At 42.2% G+C, this 26303-nt stretch overlaps 1 protein-coding gene across 1 annotated transcript; it reads left to right on the top strand.

Moving 5' to 3' along the window:
* The first annotated feature begins 7793 nt into the window (after positions 1–7793).
* Positions 7794–18813, top strand: LOC141975971 (transmembrane protein 45B-like). The gene is made up of 5 exons (XM_074936697.1): positions 7794–7832; positions 12388–12600; positions 12993–13205; positions 14430–14614; positions 18158–18813. The coding sequence occupies exons 2-5, from the start codon at positions 12417–12419 to the stop codon at positions 18374–18376; spliced, it is 801 nt and encodes a 266-aa protein (XP_074792798.1). The 5' UTR covers positions 7794–7832; positions 12388–12416; the 3' UTR covers positions 18377–18813.
* The last annotated feature ends 7490 nt before the right edge of the window (positions 18814–26303 follow it).

Raw genomic sequence — 26303 nt, forward strand, 5'->3', positions numbered from 1 at the left:
AGTCCGTTTCTGGGCTGCCATAGGGATAGGCAGAAAGTCATTTTCCCTGTGAGTAGGATACTGTAATGAACTTTCAGTTGTTGCCTATACCAGCAGCTGCTATGTGTCTGGTCCCTTCTGACACAACAAAGACAAACGTCTGCCAAGGGCATTAAGAGAACTTGCTGACCAAGCTCTATGCTTTCTTCAACCTGCCTTTGCCAGATAATTAGATCCAGAGAGACACTGGAAATGCCGCTCCCTAGTTCAAGTAGAAATGGTCTGACTCTGGTTGTGGGGAGGCTGAGGGAGAATTTAAAAAAAATATTTGCGTTGCAAACATCCAAAGTTCAAATCCTTATATCCTTGGATATGAATGATGCTCTGCTGTCACAGACTACAGGGTGTTTTAATAACTCTTAGGAGTAGAATGAAAATTGATTTTGTTTTTGTCCTGGCTTAACTAAACCACCTATTTATTTTACAATAGGCTCAAATTATATCTATCTGTGGATGTATGTTTATGCACCCAGGGGAGGCATGGCTTGCATGTTAATGTCCTATTGAGCTTGTGTGCGCATGGTGAGAAGACTTTAATGCTGTCTAAAGAGTCTAGAATCGAAACCTTATTGCTAATTAACAATGTTGCAAAAACTAACCGCATACCTTTACCTGAATGCTAGCTTTACTACTCTCTCATTTTTTTTCTTGTTTCCACTGAACAGCTTTATTTTGCATTCTTGAATACTAGGAGAAGCATGAATGAATTGATGTGTAAAGAATCAAGAAACAGCATCTCCTCCCAATTAATCCAGTTGACAAGAGCCTTAACTGTAAGCTGCAAGGATTTGAACTATTTTATACAATAGACATTTTGTAAAAACCATTTCCCCCTGCAGTAATGTGTCTGGAATGTTTTACCTAAATGAGCTACATCATTCGTTCCCCCTTACAATGGTACAAAACTTGCTGTGAGCATCTTTCAGAATTTTGTTTCTTCTCTAATCATAAGCAAGCCAATATCCAAATGGGGACAAGATGAATTACTTAAATTGCAAAGGGGTGAAAATAAGCTTAATTGAATAATATGTAGAACTGAGGTGACACTGCAGAGTGTTTCTGCTTATTTAAAAAAAATTTAAAAATTAAATGACCATGTGGTGGCAGCAGAGGTTGGAAGAGAAGATGGTGGTGTATATTGCACAAATGACTCAAGAATTTAGATGATGATCACCTTGCATCTCTCCTCTCCCAAAAGAAATGATTGAATTCTATTTTCATAAGATAGGATCAAGATCAAAATTGATCTTGGTTTTTGAAACATTCATTGGATTTACTCCGCTCTTTGTGAGAGCTCCTTAAAAAGTGAGAATGGTCTTTTTACAGTTCTTCAGGGCCATACTTGCTGCTGTCGATCAAATAAATTGCTTTTTCTGTCACTCCCTGTTCTCATCCAGCATCTTTTTCTATCCCTTATCACAATCTGGTCACAATTGTAGCAAAGCGCTTCTTTTTCCTCTGCTGTTCCAACCATCTGGAATAACTTCTCTTCTGCCTCATTGACTCCCCAATTCTAAAAATGTCTTAAGATTCATCAGTATAATGCTTATAAATTTGTTTTCTCTCTGTGAAGCATGTTTCTTCCAAAGTATCATCACATCTAGTGACTGGGAGAGTGGGAGGGAGGAATTAGCAGTGGGAGAAAGAAAATATGCAATCCCATCTACTGCCTGTTAGACAGCATCTCAAAAGGGATTTCTAACTTTCCCAGGAGAGTGGAAAATTTTATTTCAACTATGGGCCCACTTTGAAATAATCTAGTATATTGAAAAGACCCTCTCGAGTTCTGCTCAGCACAAAAAGCCAAAACAATGGCCAAAGGTGCTTTTCTTTCCCCCCACCCCCTTCTCTGGACATCCAGAAGCAGCTAACTGATTCAGCCAGACCCCTGTGGTTGCAAAATGCAACCAGTAGGGTTTCCTCTACACAATTATTGACAAAGCTGAGTGACACCACACTGCATGAATCCAATGACCTGGAGACGTAGAGATGAATGTCCTAGCATACAATAGTGTACCTCACTGGTAAGCATGTGTTACAGATCCCACTCTGCCCAGTCTGCGGAAAGGGAGAGGCTTAGCTCTTTATTCAAGTTGTAGCAGCTCATGTTTTTACCTCTGGTTCAGTCCCTGGTGTTTTGGCCAAGTTGGCAGCAATCACAATAGCACTCAAGCCCGAACCATCTGTCTCACAATTTTCCCTAGTCTTAGTATAAACTGGAAATGGGGGGAGGGGTGTAGCACTTTCCTCTTGATGGGAAGTTTTAGGAAAAAACACCACCACTCACTGGGCTCCATCTAGCCTAGCCTGCAGAGAGACTCCACTTGCCCCTGAAGACATGTTGTCATTGTGAAAGGCAGCTAATGGGCCTGAAGAAACCAGCACAGACATTTTGATCTCTGTCAGAAGATAATCAAGCACTGACTTGTGCAGGTCCAATTCTGGACTGTACTACGTGCAGGTCCAATTCTGGACTGTAGAGGATCAAGGAAATCTGAGGACTCCAAATGAAGCAGACCTGACATCACTACAGCCTTCTCAGTCTTCTCCAAAAAAGGTAAGATTAAAGACAAGGAGATCCCTAGTAAAACTGTCCACATTAAGAGATGTTTCCCGGAGCATGAGTCTGATTGTTCATGCTGTTAATCTCCCCTTTGATAAGGCAATGTTTGATGGTCAGTCTCTCAATGATAAACCTCTCCAAAACATGGATCCAAATCGCAATCCAGAACCTTAATCTCCCTAATCACATCCAGGACCTCAGAAGCTGATATTGGTCAAAAGCCAAGGAGAGGCATTCCTACAGGTGTTTCCCCTGCCACAGGTCTGCTATTGCAGAAAGGAACTAATACAGTGCAAATCAAAACAACTTTATCCAGCCTGCATTGTTTATACCATTCCCAAAACATGACTGAAGTAAATAGTGAACTAACTGGTTTCCACAGTTTAAATGCTAACATCAGCCACTTACTTTGAAATCTTATGCTCAACTATTTGTTTACGGTTGATTTAAAATATACTAAGACACAAACCCACATTAGCCACATTTTATGTCTGCTTTCTTATTTCTGAGGCCTGGTCTACACTGCACGGTTAAGTTGACGTGAGTTGCCTTGTGTCGAACTAGCTGTGGAAGTGTCTTCACTTAAATTTGGCTCCTGCTGACATAAGTGCCTCTCTACGCTGATTTAGTGACCCCACCTTCCCAAGTGGCGTAGAGTCACAATCAAAGTTATTAGGTTGATGCAGTATCAGTGTAAACACTGTGTTGTTTACATTGACTGTTACTGGCTTTCAGGAGCTGCCCCCGAATGCCCCCACACTGACAATACAATCGATACAAGAGCTCCTGGTGAGGACACGCATGGCCGACGCAAGGAGCCAAGTGTGCTCACGCACAAGTGATTTAATAACGGCGGTAGCTGTATGCCAACATAAGTTAAGTTGGCATAATTTTGTAGTGTATACATGGCCTGATTTCCTTCTCTGATGGGAACATCTATGTAGCTAATTTATCCTTCCAGAGAAGGCAGACACAGACTTTAATACATGTGATAATATCCTTTCCCCGCTCCCCACTTTAGACTCCTGTAGACGTACTTTGGAGTTGCTGTAAGATCACATTCCAGAGCAGTGGCTGGTGTTGCTACTACGGGTGCCTGTTGCGGACATGAGTAATCCGATAATATCGGGTAGGAGGATGTTGTTGATCATCTTAAGATAATATCAGTAACATTAAGTCTGACTCACTTTCTTAATCTTAACAGTATTAACCAAAAAAAAAAAAAAGGCAATTAAGTTGGAAACCTGTTGTTGCTCCACCTGAAGACAATACTGCAACAAGTCTAATATTACTACAGAAAGTCCATGAAGGACTCATTTCATGTCCTCAACTAAAGATAGGATCCACCACTGCCTGCCTTCACTGCCTCTTTTATGCAAGATTGAAATTAAAGTGTAGGAAGCTGAACAAGTCCTGCCCACGCTTATACCACTTGTTTCACCGATTATATTGCCTGTTTGACAGGCCTGTGTGAGCAATAATAATTCACACTTCCCTAGCATCCTTCCATCTCCAGAACTCAAGCCATTTAATTAACCTTTAATTAAACCTTTAATTAAATCAGCCTCCCCATTCCCCTGTGAAGTAGGCAAACGTGATCGCAATTTTTTTCATTAACTTCAAGTATGGTCATCTCACAAGGGTAGGCTGGGGAGGAGAATTGAGCTCGGCATAAAACTTCAGTGGATGTGCTCGCATCAGTGGTGAATTCAGCCTCTGGCTTCTCAATTCCCAGTTCTGTTACTGACCAGTCTAGGACCAGGGACATGTGCATTAATATCTCCAGGTGCAATATAGTGGCGGTATTGTCCACCTCATGTTACCAAGCTGTTGTCAGAACTTCACTTTTTGGTTTTTATTATAAAAACACCCTTTTTGTTTTTTAAAAAATGGAGCTATTTCCTATGCCTTGCCCCAGCCTGGGAAAGTCCTTCAGTCAGGCCCCTTTCCCACAAAGGAAAGTGGAAACTCGGACACTTCCTGTCTTTACAGCTGATTGAAACACACTATTGTAGAGTCACCCTTTTACGGAAACCTATCCTAGCATGTTTTGCTCATCACTGGCCCTTTACATTTGGCAGAGAAAAGCCCCTTAAGCCTGAAAGTGTCAATTTGGCAGCTGGCTGCTGCTTATTGCATCTCCTTTCCTTCCAGCTCTTAGGCCTTCCACTTACATTTCCCTAATAGTGGCTCAACCTCAATTTTACCACCTGTGAAATGGGCTTAGGTCCCACCTGCTTTCCAGGGAGGGGAGGTTGAGGCTTAATTAATTTAATTTTTTTTAAATGGGCATGAGATTGGCAGCTGGAAGGCACTAAGGAAGTGCGAGACAGGACCGGGACTCAGGAGAGACCTGGGTTATAGTCCTGGCTCTTCAATTTAGCAGAGAAATGTATATCACTGGCTGGAAGTTAAAGCTAGACAAATTCAGGCTGGAAATAAGGCATAAATTTTTTTAACAGTGAGGGCAATTCAGCACTGGGGCAACCTATCAAGGGCCATAAGGGATTCTCCATCACTGGCAATTTTCCAGTCAAGATTGGTTTGTTGTTTTTTTTTTTTCCCCCAAAAAGCTCTGCTCTAGAAATTATTCTGGGGCAGTTCTCCGGCCTGTGTTGTACAGGAGGTTAGACCAGATGATCAGAGTGGTCCCCTCTGGCCTTGGAATCTGAGTCCATTCATCGTGACCTTCCTTTGTAAAAATGCTTTGAGATCACTGCTGGAAAAGCGCTGTGTAAGAGCTAGGTTATATTATCTATAGAATTGAGGCCCAGGGAGGCTGTGACTTGCTCAGTGTCACTCAAGAAGCGTAAGGCGGGGATAGGAATAGAGCTCTCCCCAGCAGTCTCGCTGCCACCACCAGTAGCACCGTACCTGGCACGGTGTCACCGAGAGCGACGTTGATCGGTGGTAATGGGCAGCTGCCCTGTTTGTGGTGTTCAGGCCCCGAGGGAGGTTGAGGCACCTCTGAGGTAAAACTGGCAGGCCTCTGGTGCCAAACAGCAGGGCTGAGAGAGGATCCCTCTCCACACCCGAGTCTCTGTTGTATTTTCTCTGCGCTGGGGATGCCAGGCCAGCTCTCTCTCAGGGTCTTAAAGGCTAAGCCTGGGTGAAACCACGTGCAGGGGTGAGGGATGGGGTTCTTTTTCTGTCAGGCTTCTTGTTAAATCCTCCCTTGTTTTCACCTGCCTCACTCTGCCATGCTGGGTTTCTCTCCAGTTCAGGCTAAAAGAGCTGGCCGGCCTCCCTTGTGCAGAGAATTCATTGTGGCCGGAACTGTCCCCCTCACGTCTTTTCCTCACATCTGGGAGTAGAGAGAGACTGGAAGACGTGGAGCTCCAGTCTTTGCGAGGCCGCTTTCCACTGCTGCTGTTTGCCTGAGGCACCTGCCACCGCTTCCGCCTTTCCTCTTGGGTAGGATAGTTGCTTCAGTGGTGTTTGCTGTCCTCTCCACCCAGCTCGACAGCTCCAAGTCTCTCCTTCCCAGCCCTCCACTCGCACCCCTTCCAGCCTCGCCAACTGGATTTCCTTGACTAGTCCCGGATGGCCTCCGCTGATGCTAGTGCCTGTCAACTGTCACGAAAGCAGAAGTGAATGCTTTCCATCTCCCGGCTGTGTTGCTTAGCAACTGGGGTGCTGACAGCGCTAGTGTCCCTGTACGCTGGTGCGGCGGTGAAGTGACCGAGGCTATCGCTTCCTGGGCTGTCCTCACCGTCGTGGTTTGCAGTGGTGTTGTAGCCATGTGAGACCCAGGATACTAGAGGGACAAGGTGGGTGAGGTAACATTTTCTATTGGACCAACTTCTGTGATGTTACCCTCACCTTTGTCTGCCACCACCCGCACCCCAGTGAGAATAGGCACCTGTGGTAAACACAGACCCCTAATAATGGAACCAGCACTTGGGAGAGAAAGGTGCTTCCTCAGAACCTGAGACTTACTGCTCTCGTTCCAAAGCTATCTGAGGTGATAGCTACAGGCTAGGCCATTGGTAGGAGATGGCCTAGTGTTAGTAGTGAAGTATTGCTTTGGGTATTTTACATTGGGTGGGAGGCTTCCCTGGCCGTCCGTACTTGGATTGCATTGAAAAATGTACTAACACATGGCACGCAGGTGCAGTACGCTTCAGCAGCCAGCTCGTTTGTAAGCCTCCTGGTCTCCGGTTAGATCTTACTTTTGGTCCTAAACAAAAGCATGAGAAGCATATTACCACGCTGCTTTGTATTAAAACACCATAGAGGGGTGTGATGCTCTGTAAGTAGAAAATAAGACCAGGTTCTTGCCCTGAGGAGCTCACAGCCTTTTCTATATGCAGCCCATAAAGACTTTGAGGGGTCAGAAAGGAGCTTAAAGGAGCACTTTGTATTTACTTGTGATGTTACACTCATGAGACCTTTGCAATTGTTTAAGTAGCTATATTAACTTGTCATCTTTTGTTTAATATGGGTATGATGATACCGAGCAGCTGCTCAGTGGAGGGTTAGTGGCGGAATGTTAGATGAAAGAAGTGAGTGCTTATAGATAGATCAAGAGGACTTTATAATTGAATCTTCATAGAAATGAATGAGTGTTTTGTTTATGACGGAGGGAGATTTCACAAGTTCTCTGCTTCAACTTATGAAACCCATGGCCTGAATTCTCAATTATATTAACTCCTACCCCCACCCCCTTACACCCCACTGGCAGTTACACCTGCTTCCCACTATCAAAGCCATGTGATGGGGCATTAATGTAACTGAGAATTCAGGCCCGAAAAGTTTTGCAAGCTTCCAGCTTGTAAGGCTACTGAGTTCTCCCATCCCTTTGAACTGCAATAAACTTGACTAGTCAGAATACTGACCAGGCTATCTTCAGTCATCAAAACCTGAATACGATGTAACCTGAGTAAGCCAGGTTATCACAAGAACAAAAATTTAGTGTTGGGTTTGTTTGTTTTTTTAATTTTATGGTGAAATGCTAGAAGAACGTTAATTTTCCTTGGGAAATACAGCAGCAAACAGGTGTCAATCATTGTGAAAACTGGTTGACTCGGACCTTTTCTGATCTGGTTTGAAGATGTTTAGGGTGGAGCATCCGGATGGAGAGTCACCTCCCTGCTCTACTCCTCCCCTTATCTGGGACTTCCATCTCACTTCTCCTTACCGCTGCTGCTGCTCACATCTGGAGTGCGAGTGGGAACAGGTGCACCTCACCTCTGCAGCAGGAAGGAAGCAGGCAGTGCAGACAGCACAGGTAAATTCCTCCTCCTCCTTCCCATGGGGAGATGCTGAATGGTCTGTGTGTGAACCTGGCTTTCTGAGTTTTCTAAGGTCTAGGGAGCTGGAAGGAAGGGCGATCTAGATGCAAGGGGGAACAAGCTGGGAATATGTTTCACGCTGTTGGGATGAAGAGATGCTCGGGAGGTCTTTTTGAGTTCCCATGGTTAACCTCTCTTCCCCCCAAAAGAGTCAGCTTTTGAGGACTGCCTGGCTTTTAAACTTAGTGATCTTTAGTGAAAAGGATCTTCCAGCGATTGGTTTTTGGAGGATGTTGGAGGCCTATGCTGAGCTGAAGGTCCCTCCTTCCTCAGGGATCCCCTCCACCATCCTAACCACTGGGCGAGGTCAGCCAGCAGATGCTTCCAGGTGTGTGTGCATGGCAGTCAGCCAGCTGAGGAGCTCTCTTTCTCCTCTTGGCAAATTATCAGCAAGCAGGCTCTGATTGTTTGTTTTTTTTTTTATGAATGTATGTGAATTATTTACCATGGCGGTTCTCATTACAAGTGCTGTGATTGGTCACCAAAAATTCACATTGCCGCGTCCCCGATGGGCTGACTGGAATCCTTCTGAGCAGAGAGCAGGCACTTGTGGCCCCAATAGTCATGGGTACGTGCACATTCAGCTATCCGCAGGGATAACAGCCGTGTCCCCTCCTCCCATGCAAATGAAACCCTGTTCTTGGGAAAGGGGATGTGAACCTTGCCAAATTGGAAAGGGATTTGCAATGCCCTGTGAATGTTCATGACTAAATGGGCCCACTTGAGCTCTAGAGCTTGGCCAAAGGGCTTTGTGGCTTAGGCTGGTATTTATCAACACAGCTGGGCAGGTTCCAAGACACTGTCAGTATTTCAGGCCCCTTCCACAGATGAAGTTAAGGGCTGCTCAGATCTTAGGGCATTGGTCCAAACTCCTCTCTAGAAATAACTGCTGTTCATATTGTCCCGTCTATCGCTTCTCCTCCCACACAGGCACCTATCTTCCCCATTGGGGGAAGAGGTTGTAAAGCCCTGATTAACTTAAAATGCAACAAAGCACATTTCTCTGCACAGACTGTTGCACCAGTGCCCTGTTATGAAATAAGCAATAAGCTGAACCCATCTCTGTTAGGTGAACAGGTCCTGGGGTATTTGAGATAGGGGAGAAGGCATATAAAAGAGAGCAGGGTTTGGAGCTGAAGAGCTGAAAACAGAACACGGGGAGACTGAACACAGCAGCCAATGCAACGATGAAACGCTCTTTAGGGCGATAATGCAGGTGTCTTATATGACTATCAGGCAAGTGACCTCAAAATCTCAAAAGCATTGCAGTCTGCCAGAACAGAGGGAAGGGAAACTCAGATAACGATACCTTCTGATCAAAGCCATATTCCCAGTCTATTGGAATGCAGATTAGTTCACTGTAAAGTTTTTGATTCTTTGCAGCTGATCTGGGTTTGTTTCTAAACTACAACTTGCTTATAATTTAGTCCATTTTCCCCATGGATCTATATCTAAATTACACAGCTGATAAAGCAGGAGATGTGATGAAGTAGGTTTCACAGTTAGTGCCATGGGGCTGGTTGAAAGATACTGTGTTTATTAGTTTTTAGTAATTTGAAAGTGTCTGACCTCTGTGCTAACCATAATTCTTCTTATTTTAAAAAAAAACAAACAAACTGTCTTTCCAACTGGTGTGCCTCTAAACTATTATCTGTCAAAATGGTGAGTTCAGAGTCCAGAAAAGGTTGTATTTATTATAGGTACAGTACCTAAAATTATGCTAAGTGTGTTAATGAACAAATAAGACCGTAGTTCCTGCCCCCAAAGAGCTTACATATAATTTTACATATGACACACATTGTGTTTAATAGACTCTCTGCTTTCAGATCCCTCTCTAAAAGTCACTTCCTTTGTCTTAGCTTCTGCCACTTATCTCCACTCAGGAGCAATCCATTTCCTCTCTGACCCCTAATTATATTTGGGGAAACGGCAAATGCAAAACAAACACCTACAGTGTACGTGTCCTGCAAGAATGAAAATACAGTCTTCTCTTGGCACTGATTGACTCTTCTCCCCTCTCCAGGTGTTTTCCCCTTCCCCACACTCCTGACCCATTGTCTATAATTATCTGTCTAATTTGGAATGTAAGCTCTTTGAGATGGAGACGTTGTCTTCCTATTACTCTGCAAAGCATCTTGTTCACTTATGGCAATACATAGATTGCTCAGTGCACAGAGCTGTTAAAAGACCTGGCCATCTTCAATAACACCGCAATCCTCTGCATGCGAGATAATCTCATTCACACCGACTACTCTGAGTGGCTTAAAACATTCCTTTCTGTGTCCATTAATTCACACTTACTATTTTACATTTTATTTTGCCATTCTGGCTGCCCATTAAGGTTTTTAAATTCATTTTGTCATTCTTCACAATCCTTCTCCAACCTAAATATTTCACAGCAGCTTTTGCTACCTCCCCATTCACTCCATATGCCAAGTTACTGATAAATATGTCTACCGGGCTAGATCATCAACAGGCATAAATTAACACAGCTCCATTTGCGTCAAGGGAGCTATGACCATTTATGCCAGCTGGACCACAGAATACAATTAGTTCTAGTATTGATTTCCAAGATACCCTACTATTAACCTCTGTCCATGATGAGAAATATATGGGTGTTCCTGTGCCGTGTCAATGGGGACTTTTTTAGGTGTTACTTTTAAACTGAGACCCATCATAACTCATTGTACATAGGTGTTCTAAGAAAGAATGAAAGGTAGGCCCTGGTGGCATAAAGGATAATGCTTTTATATGAGCATATAGGCGTAAAGATGATCCAAAACCAGAATCACTTATTTTAACCAACTCCACTTGGAGAAAATGAGGCCAGAGCCAATCTGTCCTGACTTGGGTTTTGCAAAATACAAACCCAACCTTTTGAGGTTTTGTAAAGCCGTCCTCATCCCTAATCTCCAGTACCTGTCCATACCACACCCTATCCTAATTTTGAATTGCACACCTAACTACTCCGAGCATGGGAGGACTTAGAAAATGTGCCAAGGTGTTGTCAATCTAGATTCTGACAGCCCATGTGCTCAGGACTCTACAAACATTCCATAAGGATAATCACTGCCCCAAGGGGTTCACAATATAAACTGGACACTAACATATGATATAAACAGGAAAGGTTCAATATCATCAGAATACAGTGTCTGTCTCTCTTTTTGGTGGGTTATTATTAGTCTTAGTGGAAGGAGAGTGATAAAGATCTGATGAAAGAGAGGAAGGTTTGTGTGGCACGAAAGGGGACGTGTTTCCCAGTGCAAGAATGACACAGGAGAATGCATGAAGAAGAATGGAAGGGTACAAAAAGGCAAAAGGAAGGTTTAAGTAGCAGGAGGGTACTAAGAGGAAATGAGACTGTCCCAAGAGAATATTTATTTAAAGCACAGCATGAGAATTGTAGCAAGCATTTGAATGATAACTCCTTGTGCATTCCTGTGCTCGCTGCACTAGTTTCTTGGACCTCTTGCTAGATCTTGAGTGCCTGTTAATATTCCTCAAAGTGTACCGTTTCTCAGAGCATGGCCAGAAATGCTCATTGGATCTCAACTTCTTCTGTTTTGATTTTTGTTTGTTTTGTTTTATGTCAACCGGTTCCCACCTCTGGCCTTGCTCTGTGAGTCCAACACAGAAAACAATGCCCTCAGACATTAACTGTCTCCTTGTTTCTGAAGATTCAATCTCTAAGTCTGGTGTCAATGCATCTCACATGCATGATGCGAGAATCATGCATGGACGTGCCAATGTAGTCATTGTTACATTTTCCATATGTGCTCTGTGATCCTTGCATTTTTGTATGTGGGATTCTAGGCTGTTCCCCAAAACCTGGGATGTCTGGTCACCTTAACTTTATAGGAATCTCATTTGTTTATCTCGGTTGTTCAGTATTCAAGTTTTAATGAAGCCAACGTTCTCTGGAGCGATTAAGAAATCACATCCAACCTGGCTGGCTGGACTCGCACCCTATTAATTACTTTGCTTGAAGGGAGTTAATGTTCCTAAAAATCTTACCTACTTGCTTTTTGCCAGCAATAACTTTGCTTCCTTCCCATTTAAAAAGCATCTGGCTGCCCTGCTCTTCTGTAAATATTATCAAGGGAATGGTCTAAATAATTAGTCCTGCCACGAGTGCAGGGGACTGGATTAGATGACCTCTTGAGGTCCCTTCCAGTACTATGATTCTATGATTTCCCATAGCATTAAAAAGCCCCTGCCATGGGCAACCCATTTATTATGCAAATCCTTCCCCCTTCTCCTCCAGTGGTATCATGGCTCTTTCTGTATTTCTTTTCTAATCACTGTTGATTACCACTCTGTTATAAGGACAGAGATGTGCATTGGGATTTCACAGGAAGCCAAGTGCCTTGGTGTGACAACATTGCAGACTCCAGGACACTGCATCTAGAGAGGCAAGGCTCCTCTGAGTCATCCTGTTGTCAGGGTGATCAATGACAGGGTGACTTTGAACATTGTTTTTTATCCTTTCAGGCCCAGGTATCCAGCAAGTTGGCTCAGTGATGTCAAGCTTCAAAGGCAATGCCCTTAGGGGCACTTTCTTCCTGGTCTTTGGGCTCGGGTGGTCTGTGAAATACCCACTAAAATACTTGAGCCGGACGCTGAATGCAGACAGTCAGGCAAGCCGCTGGATCCAAAAATTGGATATCCTCGAAGGGGCAGCCAAAGCTTTCCTTGCTGTAGCAGGTAAGGATGGACTATTAGTCACTACTACTTTCCCCAGTAGCCCAATGGCCCATGAAAAACCTGCCATTCCCATGCTGCAAGTATTCTCTCATCAGAGATTCTGTGGACTTGCCCCGTGGCAGAAAATGGATGATTCTGTTTTCAGATGCCTTAGTGGCCTTCATTTTAGCATTTTATATAGAAGTCTTACAGCATCCTCAAAAACAACCAGGCAAACCCTACACCACCCTACAAGCATGCTTTATGAATTGCATACCAGGAAGTGTCTCCAATGGATGATCCTAAACAAACTCCATTGGGACTTCTCATTTTCTCCAGCCTGGATGATATTCTGCATCCTATCCTCATTTAGAAGGAAAAAAACATCATCTGTATTTGCCTCTGCTGTCTAGGGATGCTGGCTGAGCAGTTCGTCCCCGACGGCCCCCACATGGGTCTCTACAGTGGAGAGACCCACAGCTGGGAGAAGCTGACTAATTGGCAGTACACGACCATGTACCTCTTTTATGGCCTCTCGGGCATTGTGGATGTTCTCTCCTATTCCCCGCTCAAGCTGTCTCTGGGACTGGATCGCCTCTTGCTGTCTGTGGCTATGTTTACTGAAGGTGAGTAGTAAGTAATGACAAAAGGGCTGAACTATTTGGCTGACTTGAACTTTTCAAATGACAGAAACTTGGTTGAGAGAACATAGCTGGAGATCTAATAAACTGCTTCATGAGTCACTGGATCACATTTTGATGGGATTGGATATGAAACTGTGGCTGGTGCCCAGGTTCATGTGAAAAGTCTCAGAGCCTCAACTGAAGCTCTCAATGCACGTGGCCCAAGGTTTGAACCTGCAATGAATCCTGGCAAGTTCTGTGAGGTTTTCTGTTCTTGTTGTTGTGAGCGTTTTTCCTGGTTCTAATTACACGCGTCCAGCAGGGCAATGAAACAGTCCCAAGGCTCTTTGTTTTTGGTGGTGCAACATCCCAACTCAGCCATATTGTGCGGACAACAAAGGCAACCATAGCAATTGTAGATGTCCTCTACGTGACTGCTAAAGAGGGGAACAAAACTTTGCTCTAATAACCAGAAAGGCAGAACCAGCTTTGGAGGCATGGGAAACAGGCGTGCATAGGGCCCTGCCTGCAGTGATGAGTTGGATATTTGGAGGCTATGCATATTTTACAGCCACTAGATGGCAGTGGTGGTTTAGGGAGAGGAAGCTCCTTCCCCTCTCCCATGGTCCTGTGTGATTATGGGGGAGGAGGTTGGTTGTGTGTTAGGACCTGATCCTTCTCGTGGTGACTTATGGTGGTGTGCAGTGACCGAAATGGAGCTTCTTTTCCTTGGCTTGATCCTTGGCAGGGAAGACATTTCAGTATAAAGCTCATTGTTCTGCTCCGAGACTTGGACTGACTCTTATTGCTGCTTCCTGTTTTGGACAGGGAGTGGGTACTGCAGACACACCCATCTGATGCCCTATCGGGCAGACACTATAGACTAGGGCAAAAGAAGCTTTAAGCTCTGCCTTGCTGGAGGAAGCAGATAGTCTTGGGGTGCAATTTTTTAAGCTTGGTGCTATGGGGTATAATGTTTTGTCCTCCTTGCCGCTCCCCATGATTGAAGATTATCAGAGTGGGGAGCTCTCACCTGATTTGTCCCATAAAATTCAAATATCCATCTTTGCCTAATGGGCAGGTAGTTGCATATGCATAAAGCAGAAAAAAATATATCTATCTATTGCATTAAATGCAACCCATGCTTCCTATGGTCACTGATGATCCTCTTCACTCACTGTCTTGATACAATTTAATTATTATGTAATGTGGTTTGATTTTTGGCAGGTTTCCTGTTCTGTTTCCATGACTACAGTAATACTGCTCTGGATCAGCACCTCCACTCCTTGCTGCTCATCGCTATATTTGGCGGAGCCTTTTGTGCCCTGATGGAAGTGTTCCTGCGGGATCACACCATCCTGGAGTTCTTCAGAACCAGTTTTTTCATTCTCCAGGGATCCTGGTTCTGGCAGGTCAGTTGTTCTGATCTGATACTTTCAGCTGAACTTCAGGTTTGGAGGGGACAGGGAAAGGAGAGAAGGCAGTGATGTTATTGTTTGTTTTGTGATGGCACCTAGGAGCCCCTGTCATGGAGCAGGACCCCATTCTGTTAGGTGCTGTACCAACACAGAACAAAAAGACAGCCCCAAAGAGCTAACATTACTCATTATAGACCAATGGTTAGTATCCTTTAATTATTGGTGATCTTGTTGGGTGTTTCTTAGTAAATACCATGTAACTATATAGCTGTTCATTCTTCCAGATAATATTTGGTAATGACACATTGGGCCAAATTCTCTATTACCTTCAGTGGATTTACTCCAGGGGTGAATTTTGCCCATTGGGTCTTTAAATCACTTAGCTCCTACTTTGGGAAGGAACATCCATCTGTGTTTGTATTGCTTAGCAGCTCTTGTAGTACAGTTTCGCTTTGTGGGGAAAGGACATGGTAAGACCAATAAAAAATTCTTTAAGGCATTTTAAGTCATTGTCAAAAGGATTTAATCTCTGGATTCTGTAGATTGGCCTGAATATTTCACCACATAAGCCATAGGTTTTATGCTCTTCTCTTGCACTGCAGCTACTATATGGAGACTTGAGTATATATGCAATATTGACTACTGCAAGTATTACAAAATCTTGAATTGGGTGTCCCCCCCCATCATGGTCGTAGCATTCACCTGCCTTTAAAACAGTGTTGTGAGGCTTTGCTAATGAGGTCAAACACAGAATCATGTTGTCTGACTCCAAAGCCTTTGTTTTAACCACTCTATATAATATTTCTTGTCTAGGAAACCTCTCTAATCTTCTTGTGTCTAGCACCATGGACTAGACAAATTCTAGTGCTCAGGAGAAGGGTTTGGGGGAGGGAAGGGGAGGTGAGGTTGAGGTTTGCCCCGTGTCAGTCCTTCTGTTCAGAATTGTAAAGGTGAGGGTATTCATTCCTGGCATCTAAAGAGTTATAGAGACTGATGTAACATTAACAAATCCCCCTGTTTAAAAAAGTTTGTCAAGCCAAGAGGTTGTTGCAAGCAGGGAGAACTGGTGCGGGCAGTGGTTTGATAGTGAGCCAAGAGCATTCTGCTTCTAGTCAATGGGTGGATGTTGCCATAATAACCGAGATGTGCTAGAGGGGCTGATACCTGTCTTTCTCTGTAAAATGGTTCATTTTTTCTTCTTCTAACCAGATTGGGTTTGTGCTGTCCCCACCGTGGGGAGGGCCAGGCTGGGACCAGACTGACCATGGAAACTTCAAATTCCTCACCATGTGCTTCTTCTGGCATTACGCAGCTGCTCTTCTCGTCACAGCAGCCAACTCTGTTTTTTCTTCTTGGTATGTGGTGGGGCGGGGCAGTGGCGTGCCAGGACTAGACAACAATTTGTGTCTACTTTACAGTAACTAGTCATTATTTGTCAGTGGCTGATAGTTTGTGCAATAATTAGAACTACTTTAATAGCACTGCAGTGCTATGCTGATTAACCTGTTCACATTTCGCTGTGTGCACAGAATTCAGATTAGTACCAATGGGAGTGACATGTACGTATCAACTGCAGGAGAGAATCAGAACAAATAAGCACCTAAAGCTGCTGCTGTTTGATGGGTAACAACCTGTTTTTATGGTGGGTGCTTCCATAATAACTTAATTATTGTTGTTGCTTGAAAATATTTAATTGATTCTCTCATTGTTGACACTGGTAGCAGTGGGCTTTTAGGGAACAAACAGTCTGACTAGCTGAATATACCAGGTTAACATAACCAGACTAAAAGCATATGCCTAAATTAAATGTTCTTATGGGAGAAATGATGGTGAAGGATCCCATGTTACAAAGAGTTGAACAGTTTTTAATGTAACAAAGATAACAAAAAGCCTAGTGACTTTACACAAATCAGTTACTAATTAGATCAGTGTTTCATCATCAGGCCAGTGTGCACATTAATATTTTTATTTTCTTTTTTTTTTTTAATGCAGGTACAGAAAGGCATGTCAGGCAAACTTTGGAAATATCGATGTCGAACTCGACTGTGGGTTTTGTTTACGGAAAACCAACCAAAGCCCTGAACCCGTCCTTCTCCCAGAGGATGGGTTGGATGAAAAGTGAGGACTTGGCTGACTTCTCTGCTTTCCTGAGGATTGTCCACCTTGTTTAAAGCACTTAAGATGAGATTTTTATTTGCCATTTTAAATAAAGTTGAGACTTTACAATGGGGTATCTAAGGAGGGAGGAAAGTGTGCACAATGTCCCATTATGCAATATGTACAGAACTAAGGTGTAAGAATTTTCTCTCCCCACCCCCCATCCCTGCAGATGCCCTTTAGAGCTGAAAAGTGTGCTAATTTTTTTTTCCTTTTTAAGTTATTTTTTAAAATAATACTATAGATATTGGGTGTAGACATTCTAATGTTATGACTACACTGCATGAGCAAGTTGGCATTTGGAATCTCATATCTACGTGGTTGGCTAAGCTATTTGCACCTCCTTCAGCTAATCCAGTTTCCGAATCGAATTGAGATTTAGCACTGAACTATAGAGTTCGAAACCCTAGACTGGCATTTCATGAACTACCCTGAAATGGGTTTGACCAAAACCCCTGGATTACAGCTAGAGTACTGGGAGATATACAGGAAGGTCATCATTCTCTTTCATGTGTTAATATGATATATTTCATTGTTTTTTGTGTACAGTGTAATTTAATTATATAATTTTCAAGTACATGTGTCTACAAATAAAAATAGTATTTTAAAAAGGCATGTTTACACACACCTTGAGCTAATGCACCAAGAAGAAAAAAAACTTGTATTAATTTTTTTTTCCATCCTAAACATTTCTGAAATTTAGCTCAGCACTCCTCTCCACCCCCTGCCACTCTAAATATCTGGGGAAATTTCCAGCCTGGGAGCTCTTGCTATGGAATAGTCTCCTAAAGGAAGTGACGGAGGTTTCATTCAAAAAAGGAGGAGGAATCACTGAAAATTGTGCTACAGGGTTCATTCCTGCACAAGCTCGGGTGCATGAACTAGATGTGCTGGGGCTAGGTAGGCCTTTTCTGCCTCTGCTTTCCATGATTCTATACACTTTGGAGTGGGAACAGAGAGAAGAGAAAATGAACCAAGCAAGAAGATTCAATTAGGTGGTGCTTATCTGCCAGCCTATCCAGACTGCTAATTAATGTATGGAGTTGGGGGGATTTGTTAGAGGCATGCGACCCTCCTTGTGGATATGGATACAGGCAGTATGTGCATGTTCCTACTACAAGACCTTTCTGCAGCGTTCAACACAAAGAGCTGTTGGCCTGCCTACCATGCATGGCACAAGCCGCTTGAAGCCACAGAAAAGAGTGAAACTACAATGCAAGCTGCGTATGTTTTACTCCCCTTCCCTGAAGGCATGCCTCTCCACCCACCACAACTGGGCAAAGTGATGCAAAGCCCCAGGGTCTCGCTCAGCACGTGAGTGGTTAGCTGAGTTGACCTGCTTCCTTCTCTGGAAGATAATGATCCCTTCATTCTAACCAGATTGGGTTTCTGCTGTACCCACCTTGGGGTGGGCCGGCCTGGGACCGCACTGACCATGGAAACATCATGTTCATCACCATGTGCTTCAGCTGGCACTATGTGGGTGCTCTCCTCCTCGTTACCACAAACTACGCCATTGTTTACTGGTATGTGGTGAGGCTAGGCCGGGGAAGAATTGTTGGATGTGCGTATATTACAGAAATTAGCCAGGGTTTGTGACAGTGAGCCACATTAGGTACAAAGCTCTCTAAATTCCCTTAGACCGGTACAGCGAGAGCGGTTAGCTGAGTTCCGTATCTTCGCTGGATGCAAGGCAACAAAATACGTAGACTTGGACATTTATTTGACTGGTAGCTGCTTATTGAAAATCTGAGGGCAATCTGAAAAAGCAAGCCAGAAGATACAAAACTCGCAAGGAGAGCGGGGAATAGCATTGATTTACTGCTGCCAAAAGCATACATCCCAGTTGTTGTCTTCTCTAGGTCATCCAGTTATTTACAAATTGTACAAAATGTCCTGTTAACCTTGAACAGAGATGGACAAATCTGCACCTCGGCAGTTCCACATACAGAAACCACTGATTCTAATGTTATGGTCAAGAAACAGTTCCCTCCTCTTAGCCTTGCTCTCTGTATTTAGTCATTGCTCAAGTCTGTCTCAGAAGATCCCCCATCCCTATTTCAGATCCGTCTGGCCTACATTTACTGCTTCAAGGTAGCTTTGATGTCCTCAAGCACCTCGGCTTCTTTTCCCGTCTCTTTTTCAATGGAAATACCAATGCATTTTCTGTCCTTGAAAATCTTCTCCTTACTCCCGACTATAGCTGAGTGAAAAATTGATTGATTATTTATTTATTTTAATTCAGTTGCTGAGCTGAAAAAAATACTGTTTAGCTTCTAACTGAAAGTGAAGGTTTTTAGTTTTTCTTGCCAAACGGAGAAAACAAAAACAAATAAATTGTTTGGTCAAATGAAATGTTTTGAATGTGAATTCAAATTGCCATTTCATTTTAAAGTCATTTTTAAAAAAATGACAAAATGGTTTATTTAAAAACTGGAGATGCTATTTCCAGATTTTTTTTTCCAACCAAAACTATTTGCCAGATTTGACCTAAATTCACAGATAATTTTGGTGCCCTGAAAAATGCATTCTTTGGCAAATTTAGTATGCACTGAAATTTTTTTGCCTTTCTCTACTCCTGTTGTTGGTGCTGCTGTTTAAGAGGTAGCTGATTTGGGGGCTTTCAGATACACCTGTAGCACCTCTTGCTGCATCTTGACATATATTAGGCCACTTGGGTGCCTAAATATGCAATTCAGTGTCTAACTTGAAGCCTCTATGTGTGAAAATTTTGTCCAGTATTCAGCATGAATTTAAGCCCCTTTTTTGAGGCTCAGTACTGCAAGGTGCTGAGCTCACTGGCTCCGCCCAGTAAAACATTTAAGCACATGCTCAACATTTAAGCATGTGAGAGTAATCTGATCAAAATCAATGGAATATTTATGGCCTTAAAGTTGGTCACATGCCTAAATGTTTCATTGGATGCATCCAGAGTACTCAGCAGTTGGCAGGATCCAATCCCTGGTTAATGAATAATTCATGAACTAGGTGTGCTGTATTGAGGACTGTGCTGGAATTGCAAGCTATCCCTGTCAGAGCATCAGCGGTGAGGGGTGTTCTAGGTCCTGCTTGCAGGGTAGAAGATTCAATAGCAAAGCAGAACAGAAGAGTTAGTTTGAAAAGAGCTCACTTAAAGCAAGGTGGGGTGAGTTGTGCCTCCCTGCAGTAGGGAGCAGCCTGTTTTTCTTTCCTTCTGTTTTTAGATTCTTGCATGTTGTTGTTCTCAATTCTAGGAAATAAAGTAGTGTTATGTTGCAACCTTCCAGGAAGAGTATAATTGGGTTTTTTTAAATCTAATTCTCTGTGTGTATGCCAAAACATAACACTGAGCCTCTTCTGTCAGAATATATTTAGATTTGGTAGGATTAGATATTTATCAGTAAAAGCTGATTTCACCACCACACGCACAAACTGATGGGGGAAAAGCAGTTTCATCAAGGATGACTGAAGTTTACAGAGAGATAAACTAAGAAAAATACTGCTTGAAAACTGATTAGAGTTTGATTTAAGGATATTTTATTTTATATATTTTGACATGTCATGTTAATAGTGTGTTTTAACAGTGATAAAGCTTTAACATTTTGAATCTCCATGTCTGCTGTTGTTAAATAATTGTCTGGCCTCCCCTCCCAGTGTCTGGCATAATATTTCCCACAACTGTGAAAATTTAACTGCTAAAAATAATTTTAAAACACAATGTTTTGTGCAACTGTGAAAAAGTAAATAAAAATGCTTAAAATAAACATTGAAATTATTGGACAGAATTATTTTTTTAAAAATCAAATTTGGTTTTTCGTAAGTATTCACTGAGTAGTTTGGAAGATGAATTTTCAGTCTGATTTGTTTCGGCTATTTGCTATTGTATGGTTGGTTGTCTTGGTCGCACAGTTTTGTTTCTGCTCCCTGACTTGATGACTGAAGCTTTTTAAACAAGAGAATAATCAATAACAACTAGTTGAACAGTAAATAATACATTTAAGGGGATGAATTTTGTGGACAAAAACTCATTCCTGTTATAATTTATGAAGATTTGGAGGGTTGTGAACACATCACAAATACACAGTGGTTTCCTGAATACTTCACATTGAATAACATGATTCAACAGGAATCACAATTTTTTTATGACAGTATTTGTGACTCAGGGGGTTTGTTTTATGACTGGCACTACTGAATTGTGACTGTTTAATATTCACCTCTGTAGATTGTTAGCCATAGAGCCAGCATCTTTTAACATCTCCTTACGTTGCCCTCAATTCAGTTCTGAAAAATGGACAGGTATTTGAAATTTTGACACAGCTTCTTTTTTGCTATTGCCATTGCTCAGCAAGCAAGCAAAAGGGCGCAGCTGGCATTTTACATTAGTGTACTCTAAACTAATAGCTTTTATTCGTATAACACCACTGAAATGCTTAACAATGCAAATTGTTCTCATTGGGAGCGCACCTGTCACTCAGGCACCAGGAAATGCTAGATTCATGGGTGTTCAAGGAATCAGTGTTGTACAAATCACTGATGTAGAATGCAGCGGCTCTCAACCTTTCCAGACGTTTGTACCGCTTTCAGGAGTCTGATTTGTCTTGCGTCCCCCAAGTTTCGCTTCACTTAAAATCTACTTGCTTACAAAATCAAACATAAAAATGCAGAAGTGACACAGCACATTATTAATGAAAAACTGCTGACTTCCTCGTTTTTACCATATAATTATGAAATCAATTGGAATATAAATATTGTACTTACAATTCAGTATAGAGAGCAATATAAACAAGTCATTGTAGGAAATTTCAGTTTGTACTGACTTCGCTAGTGCTTTTTATGTAGCCTTTTGTAAAACTAGGCAAATATCTAGATGAGCTGATGTACCCCCTGGAAAACCTCTTGCATACCCCCAGTTGAGAATCACTGGTATAATGTGCTTCAGTACCTTGTTCAGGCAGAAATGCAAAGGTTAGTTTGCACATACAGCAGGCAAGTCACAAAGTGGTTGTGTCCAGCGTAATGTGGACTACATCCCCAAATGACCTGTCAACACTACAGCTGCAGCTGAGTCAAGATCTGATTAAAATACAGTTGTCCAGTGACCCAGCTAGAAAGTTCCCATCAAAATGACAAGTTGGAAACACTTATCTGTTTTATTAGCAAGGCTAAAGTTGGATCCATTCAAGCCTGGGTAAAGAATGTGGTCAAGGTCACATCTACGCAACAAATTTAAAAATTGTGTTGTAAGCGTGTGCCCTGAGTGGTTATAATTGTGCCCTAAATGGGGTCTGAGGAACATTCTTCAGATGAATATCTTCGTCTCTCTCTTTTTGTCACTAATAGGGATGTAGAGAGGGAAATGTGATGAGTGTAACTTATGGATGGTTTCACAACGTAACCTTGTGTGTTTTATAATAAAAATTATTGCACAAAGGTGGGAGCATGTTTTGTGGTACCTGGCAAGATGACTGCCTGATGTTGGATGTCCTTACTCCTCACCCACAAGTTTATTCTAAATTAATATCTTTTGGACAAATTGACAAAAAGTTTCTCTCATAAAAGCTAAATCTTAACTGATTGGATAAAATATGGGTAATTAAAGAGAGATTCGTGAGTTTAAAAGGGCCAACAAATGATCCAGTCTGGCTCACTGACCTGCAGAGTCTAACTCAAGACATAGCAGCACTGAAAATATCTGACAGAGAGATTGGAGATGATTTCAAAGATTATTTTTGTCCTTTCTAGAGAGGCCTTCAGTATTCAATCTCATCTGGCTTATATAGAAAACGAATAACAAACTGCTGTGTAAACTAATGAGTTTAGGGGTGAAATTTATCTCACTGAAAAACAATGGACAAATATGAAGAGAAGCAGAATGACCTAGAAAATAGATCTCATACCAGGCACCACTGAAGGGGAAAATATTATTTGTTTGCTTCAGAAATTCCTCCCTGAAGTGCTTAAATTGGGCCTTCAGCTGCCCCCACAGAGTCTGTCAGATCTGGCTGAAAAAGGCGGGAAAATGATAAACCTATGCCCATCATGTCTAAATTGCTAACTGTGAGTCATAATGAGATACTGAATGTTTCTAGGAAAGCCCAGGAAATATAACAAAATTGGCTATAAATTTTATAGCCTTATTTGGTTGGTTGGTTAGTTGCCTTTATTTATTTATTTTATTTATTTACTTTATTTAGTATGGACGGATGTGAAAAAGGGCTGCCTTTTATAGTCCCTCTTACAAGCTGTTTTGTTCTAACATTAGATATGAAATCATTACCCAGATATGTTAATATGAACCTGGCTGGTCTCTGCAGGATTTTACAAAATATCAGCAGAGATGTGGCAGTCTAAAATCAGAGCTGATCAAAATAACAGTATAACTTTTTGACTTAAAAGCTCCTCCAACAGTTACATTTAATTCTTGTCCACTGCACTCTATTCCTAGGTGAATGCATTCTCGTTAAACTTCAGGTTCATCAGAGCTTGAGCAAATAATTTTATTCTAAATATACTTTCAGAATATGTGAAATAGAATATTATTTCAAAATGCATAAATTTACCACTATATCTGCCATTATAAACAAATAAAATATTTGGGTACGAAGTAGGGCGACCAGGTGTCCCAATTTTATAGGGACAGTCCCGATTTTGGGGTCTTTTTCTTATATAGGGTCCTATTACCCCCCGCCCCGTCCCGATTTTTGTAACTGTCAGGTCACCCTAGTACCAAGGCAAAGTATTTACATGATATTTTATTGATTATATGGATCCTTTGAACATTGATTTTTACTAATAAAAGATAAATTGTATTTATACTGATTAAATAATTTTCATATATTATACCTATTTTTTTCATTGTATCTAAAATTTGGTTGGCTTACAATTAATGCCATTATACATTACTTTAGAAGGTAAATCTATGATGCTAGGTCTTAAAATGCAGTTTAATAATTACAATATTTCTATGCTGGTAGCATCTAGGAGCCTCAGTCATGCACCAAGGCCCCATTGTGCTAGGTTCTGTGACATGGGAGCACGTTCTGTAGAATCACCTCTGTAAAATCAGGATTTTTAAATACCTTACAGGGTAATTAGATTCAAAACATAGAGAATCCCTCTAGGCAAAACCTTAAGTTACAAAAAAGACACACAGACAGGAATATTCATTCTATTCAGCACAGCTATTTTCTCAGCCATTTGAAGAAATCATAATCTAACACATACCTAGCTAGATTACTTACTATGTTCTAAGACTCCATTCCTGTTCTGTCCCCAGCAAAAGCATCACACAGACAGACAACGACCCTTTGTTTTTCTCCCTCCTCCCAGCTTTTGAAAGTCTCTTGTCTCCTCATTGGTCATTTTGGTCAGGTGCCAGCGAGGTGACCTTTAGCTTCTTAACCCTTTACAGGTGAAAGGATTTTTCCTCTGGCCAGGAGGGATTTTAAAGGTGTTTACCCTTCCCTTTATATTTATGACACTGCCCTTAACATATTTGAAGACTGTTATCAGGTTCCCCCTTCAGTCTTCTTTTCTCAAGACTAAACATGCCCAGATTTTTTTTTTAACCTTTCCTCATAGGTCAGGTTTTCTAAACCTTTTATCTTTTTTGTTACTGTCCTCTGGATACTCTCCAATTTGTTCACATCTTTTCTGAAAGGTGGTACCCAGAACTCTACATAGTACTCGAGCTGAGGTCTTATCAATGCTAAGTAGAGCAGGACAATTACCTCCCATGTCATACATACGACACTCCTGTTAACACACCTCAGAATTTTAGCCTTTTTTGCAATTGCATCACATTGTTGACTCATTCAATTTGTGACCCACTGTAACCCCCAGATTCTTTTCAGCAGTACAACCACCTAGCCAGTTATTCTCCATTTTGTAGTTGTGCATTTGATTTTTTTCCTTCTAAGTGAAGTACTTTGCAGTTGTCTTTACTGAATTTCATCTCGTTGATTTCAGATCAATTCTCCAATTTGCCAAGATCATTTTGAATTCTGACCCTGTCCTCCAAAATGCTTGCAACACCTCCCAGTGTGGTGTCATCCACAAATTTTATAAAAATTCTCTCCACTCCATTATCCAAGTCCATTAATGAAAATATTGAATAGTACCAGACCCAGGACAGTCCCCTGTGAGACCCCACTAGATACGCCCTCCCAGTTTGACAGCGAACCATTGATAACTATTTTTTGAGCATGGTCTTTCAACCAGTTGTGCACCTACCTTCTAGTAATTTCATCTGAACAACATTTCCTTAGTTTGCTTATAAGAATGTCATGTGGAACTGTGTCAAAAACCTTACTAAAAATCAAGATACATCAATATGGTGTATTGAAAACCATGTTAAAATTGTGATCTTTCATTTTATATTCTCAAGCATTTTCCTGGTCCTGCTTGCAGGCAGGGGGAAGCACGAAATCAGAGACCGACAGTTTGCAGCCAGCTATCTTAGATTAAGGTGAGGTGGGTTGTGCCTCTCTGTTTTAAGGAGCAGCCTGCTTTCTCCATATCTCCCATTGTTTCAAGAGGCTAAAGTGAGATGCAGTACCACTCGGGCTTGGAACATCCGCCCCTCCGTAGATGGAGATGGAGGGATGACTGACCAAATTCGATTGGCATTGCGACCTAGCACATGGGGATTGTGACCACCACTCAGATTTGGCCAAGCTGTCCCTCCATAGACAGAATGGAGGTCAGGCCAAACATGAGTGGCACTGAGACCCCATGCGTCAGGGTGCAATGCCACTCATTTTGGGGGCCCTCTCTAAAGGGATGGACTGAGACAAACTGCTCCTCCCCACCAGGCAGCCCTGTATGCAGGAAATGTTCTGCTTCAACTGGGACGGAGGGTTTTGGGGGTCAAAGTAGGTCTGTGCCATGAAACCCAAGACTGTTTGGGAGGTCTCTCTCTCTCTCTGTGTGTGTTTTGGGTTCTTGTGAGTTGTTCTGAATTCTAAGAAATAAAGTCATGTTACGTTGTAACCTTCTAGCAAGAGTATTTTATGTTTTTACCTAACTTATCTCTTCGCCGTGAAGTGTAACAATCAGAACTTCCTGAGTTTGGCAAATTCCATTGTCACTGCTGTGCCCATGTCCAGTGAACATGTGTTTCTGGCTTTGTCTTGATTCTTTAATTGTTTGGTCTTTCCAGAACCAGGCCTACCTCTGGTGTGATTCTCTCATTGTCATCGTTTCTCTTTTAATATAAATAAAACAACCAATCACTTTAAACTGCTACATTCCTGGATACTGAAGACCCTCCATTGTTGTTTCTCATGCCTCATGCTCGTTAATTTTCTTTGCAGCACCACGTTTACGTTTATCTGGAAGCTTAAAAAAAAAAAAATTACCACAAAGCAGCATTTCCCAAACGTGTGAACCCTGAGTGCCATTGGAAAAATGAAATGAATTGCACCTCTCTCTCCCTACACCTTATGGTGTTAAAGGTTTGGGCATAACACTTTATACATCTTCTGTACCCCACCCCACCCTGGGTACTCCTTTATGTCCCACCCCCAGGGGGAGACACCCCACACTT

The sequence above is a fragment of the Natator depressus genome, chromosome 22 (assembly GCF_965152275.1).
Source record: "Natator depressus isolate rNatDep1 chromosome 22, rNatDep2.hap1, whole genome shotgun sequence".
In the NCBI taxonomy this organism is placed as follows: domain Eukaryota; kingdom Metazoa; phylum Chordata; order Testudines; family Cheloniidae; genus Natator; species Natator depressus.

Excerpts from the sequence above, each read along its gene's own strand:
- LOC141975971 (XM_074936697.1), top strand. The coding sequence starts at position 12,417 with ATGTCAAGCTTCAAAGGCAATGCCCTTAGGGGCACTTTCTTCCTGGTC. Across the intron at positions 12,601-12,992 it reads AGCTTTCCTTGCTGTAGCAG|GGATGCTGGCTGAGCAGTTC; the intron begins GTAAGGATGGAC and ends TCTGCTGTCTAG. Across the intron at positions 14,615-18,157 it reads AGGGATCCTGGTTCTGGCAG|ATTGGGTTTCTGCTGTACCC; the intron begins GTCAGTTGTTCT and ends CATTCTAACCAG.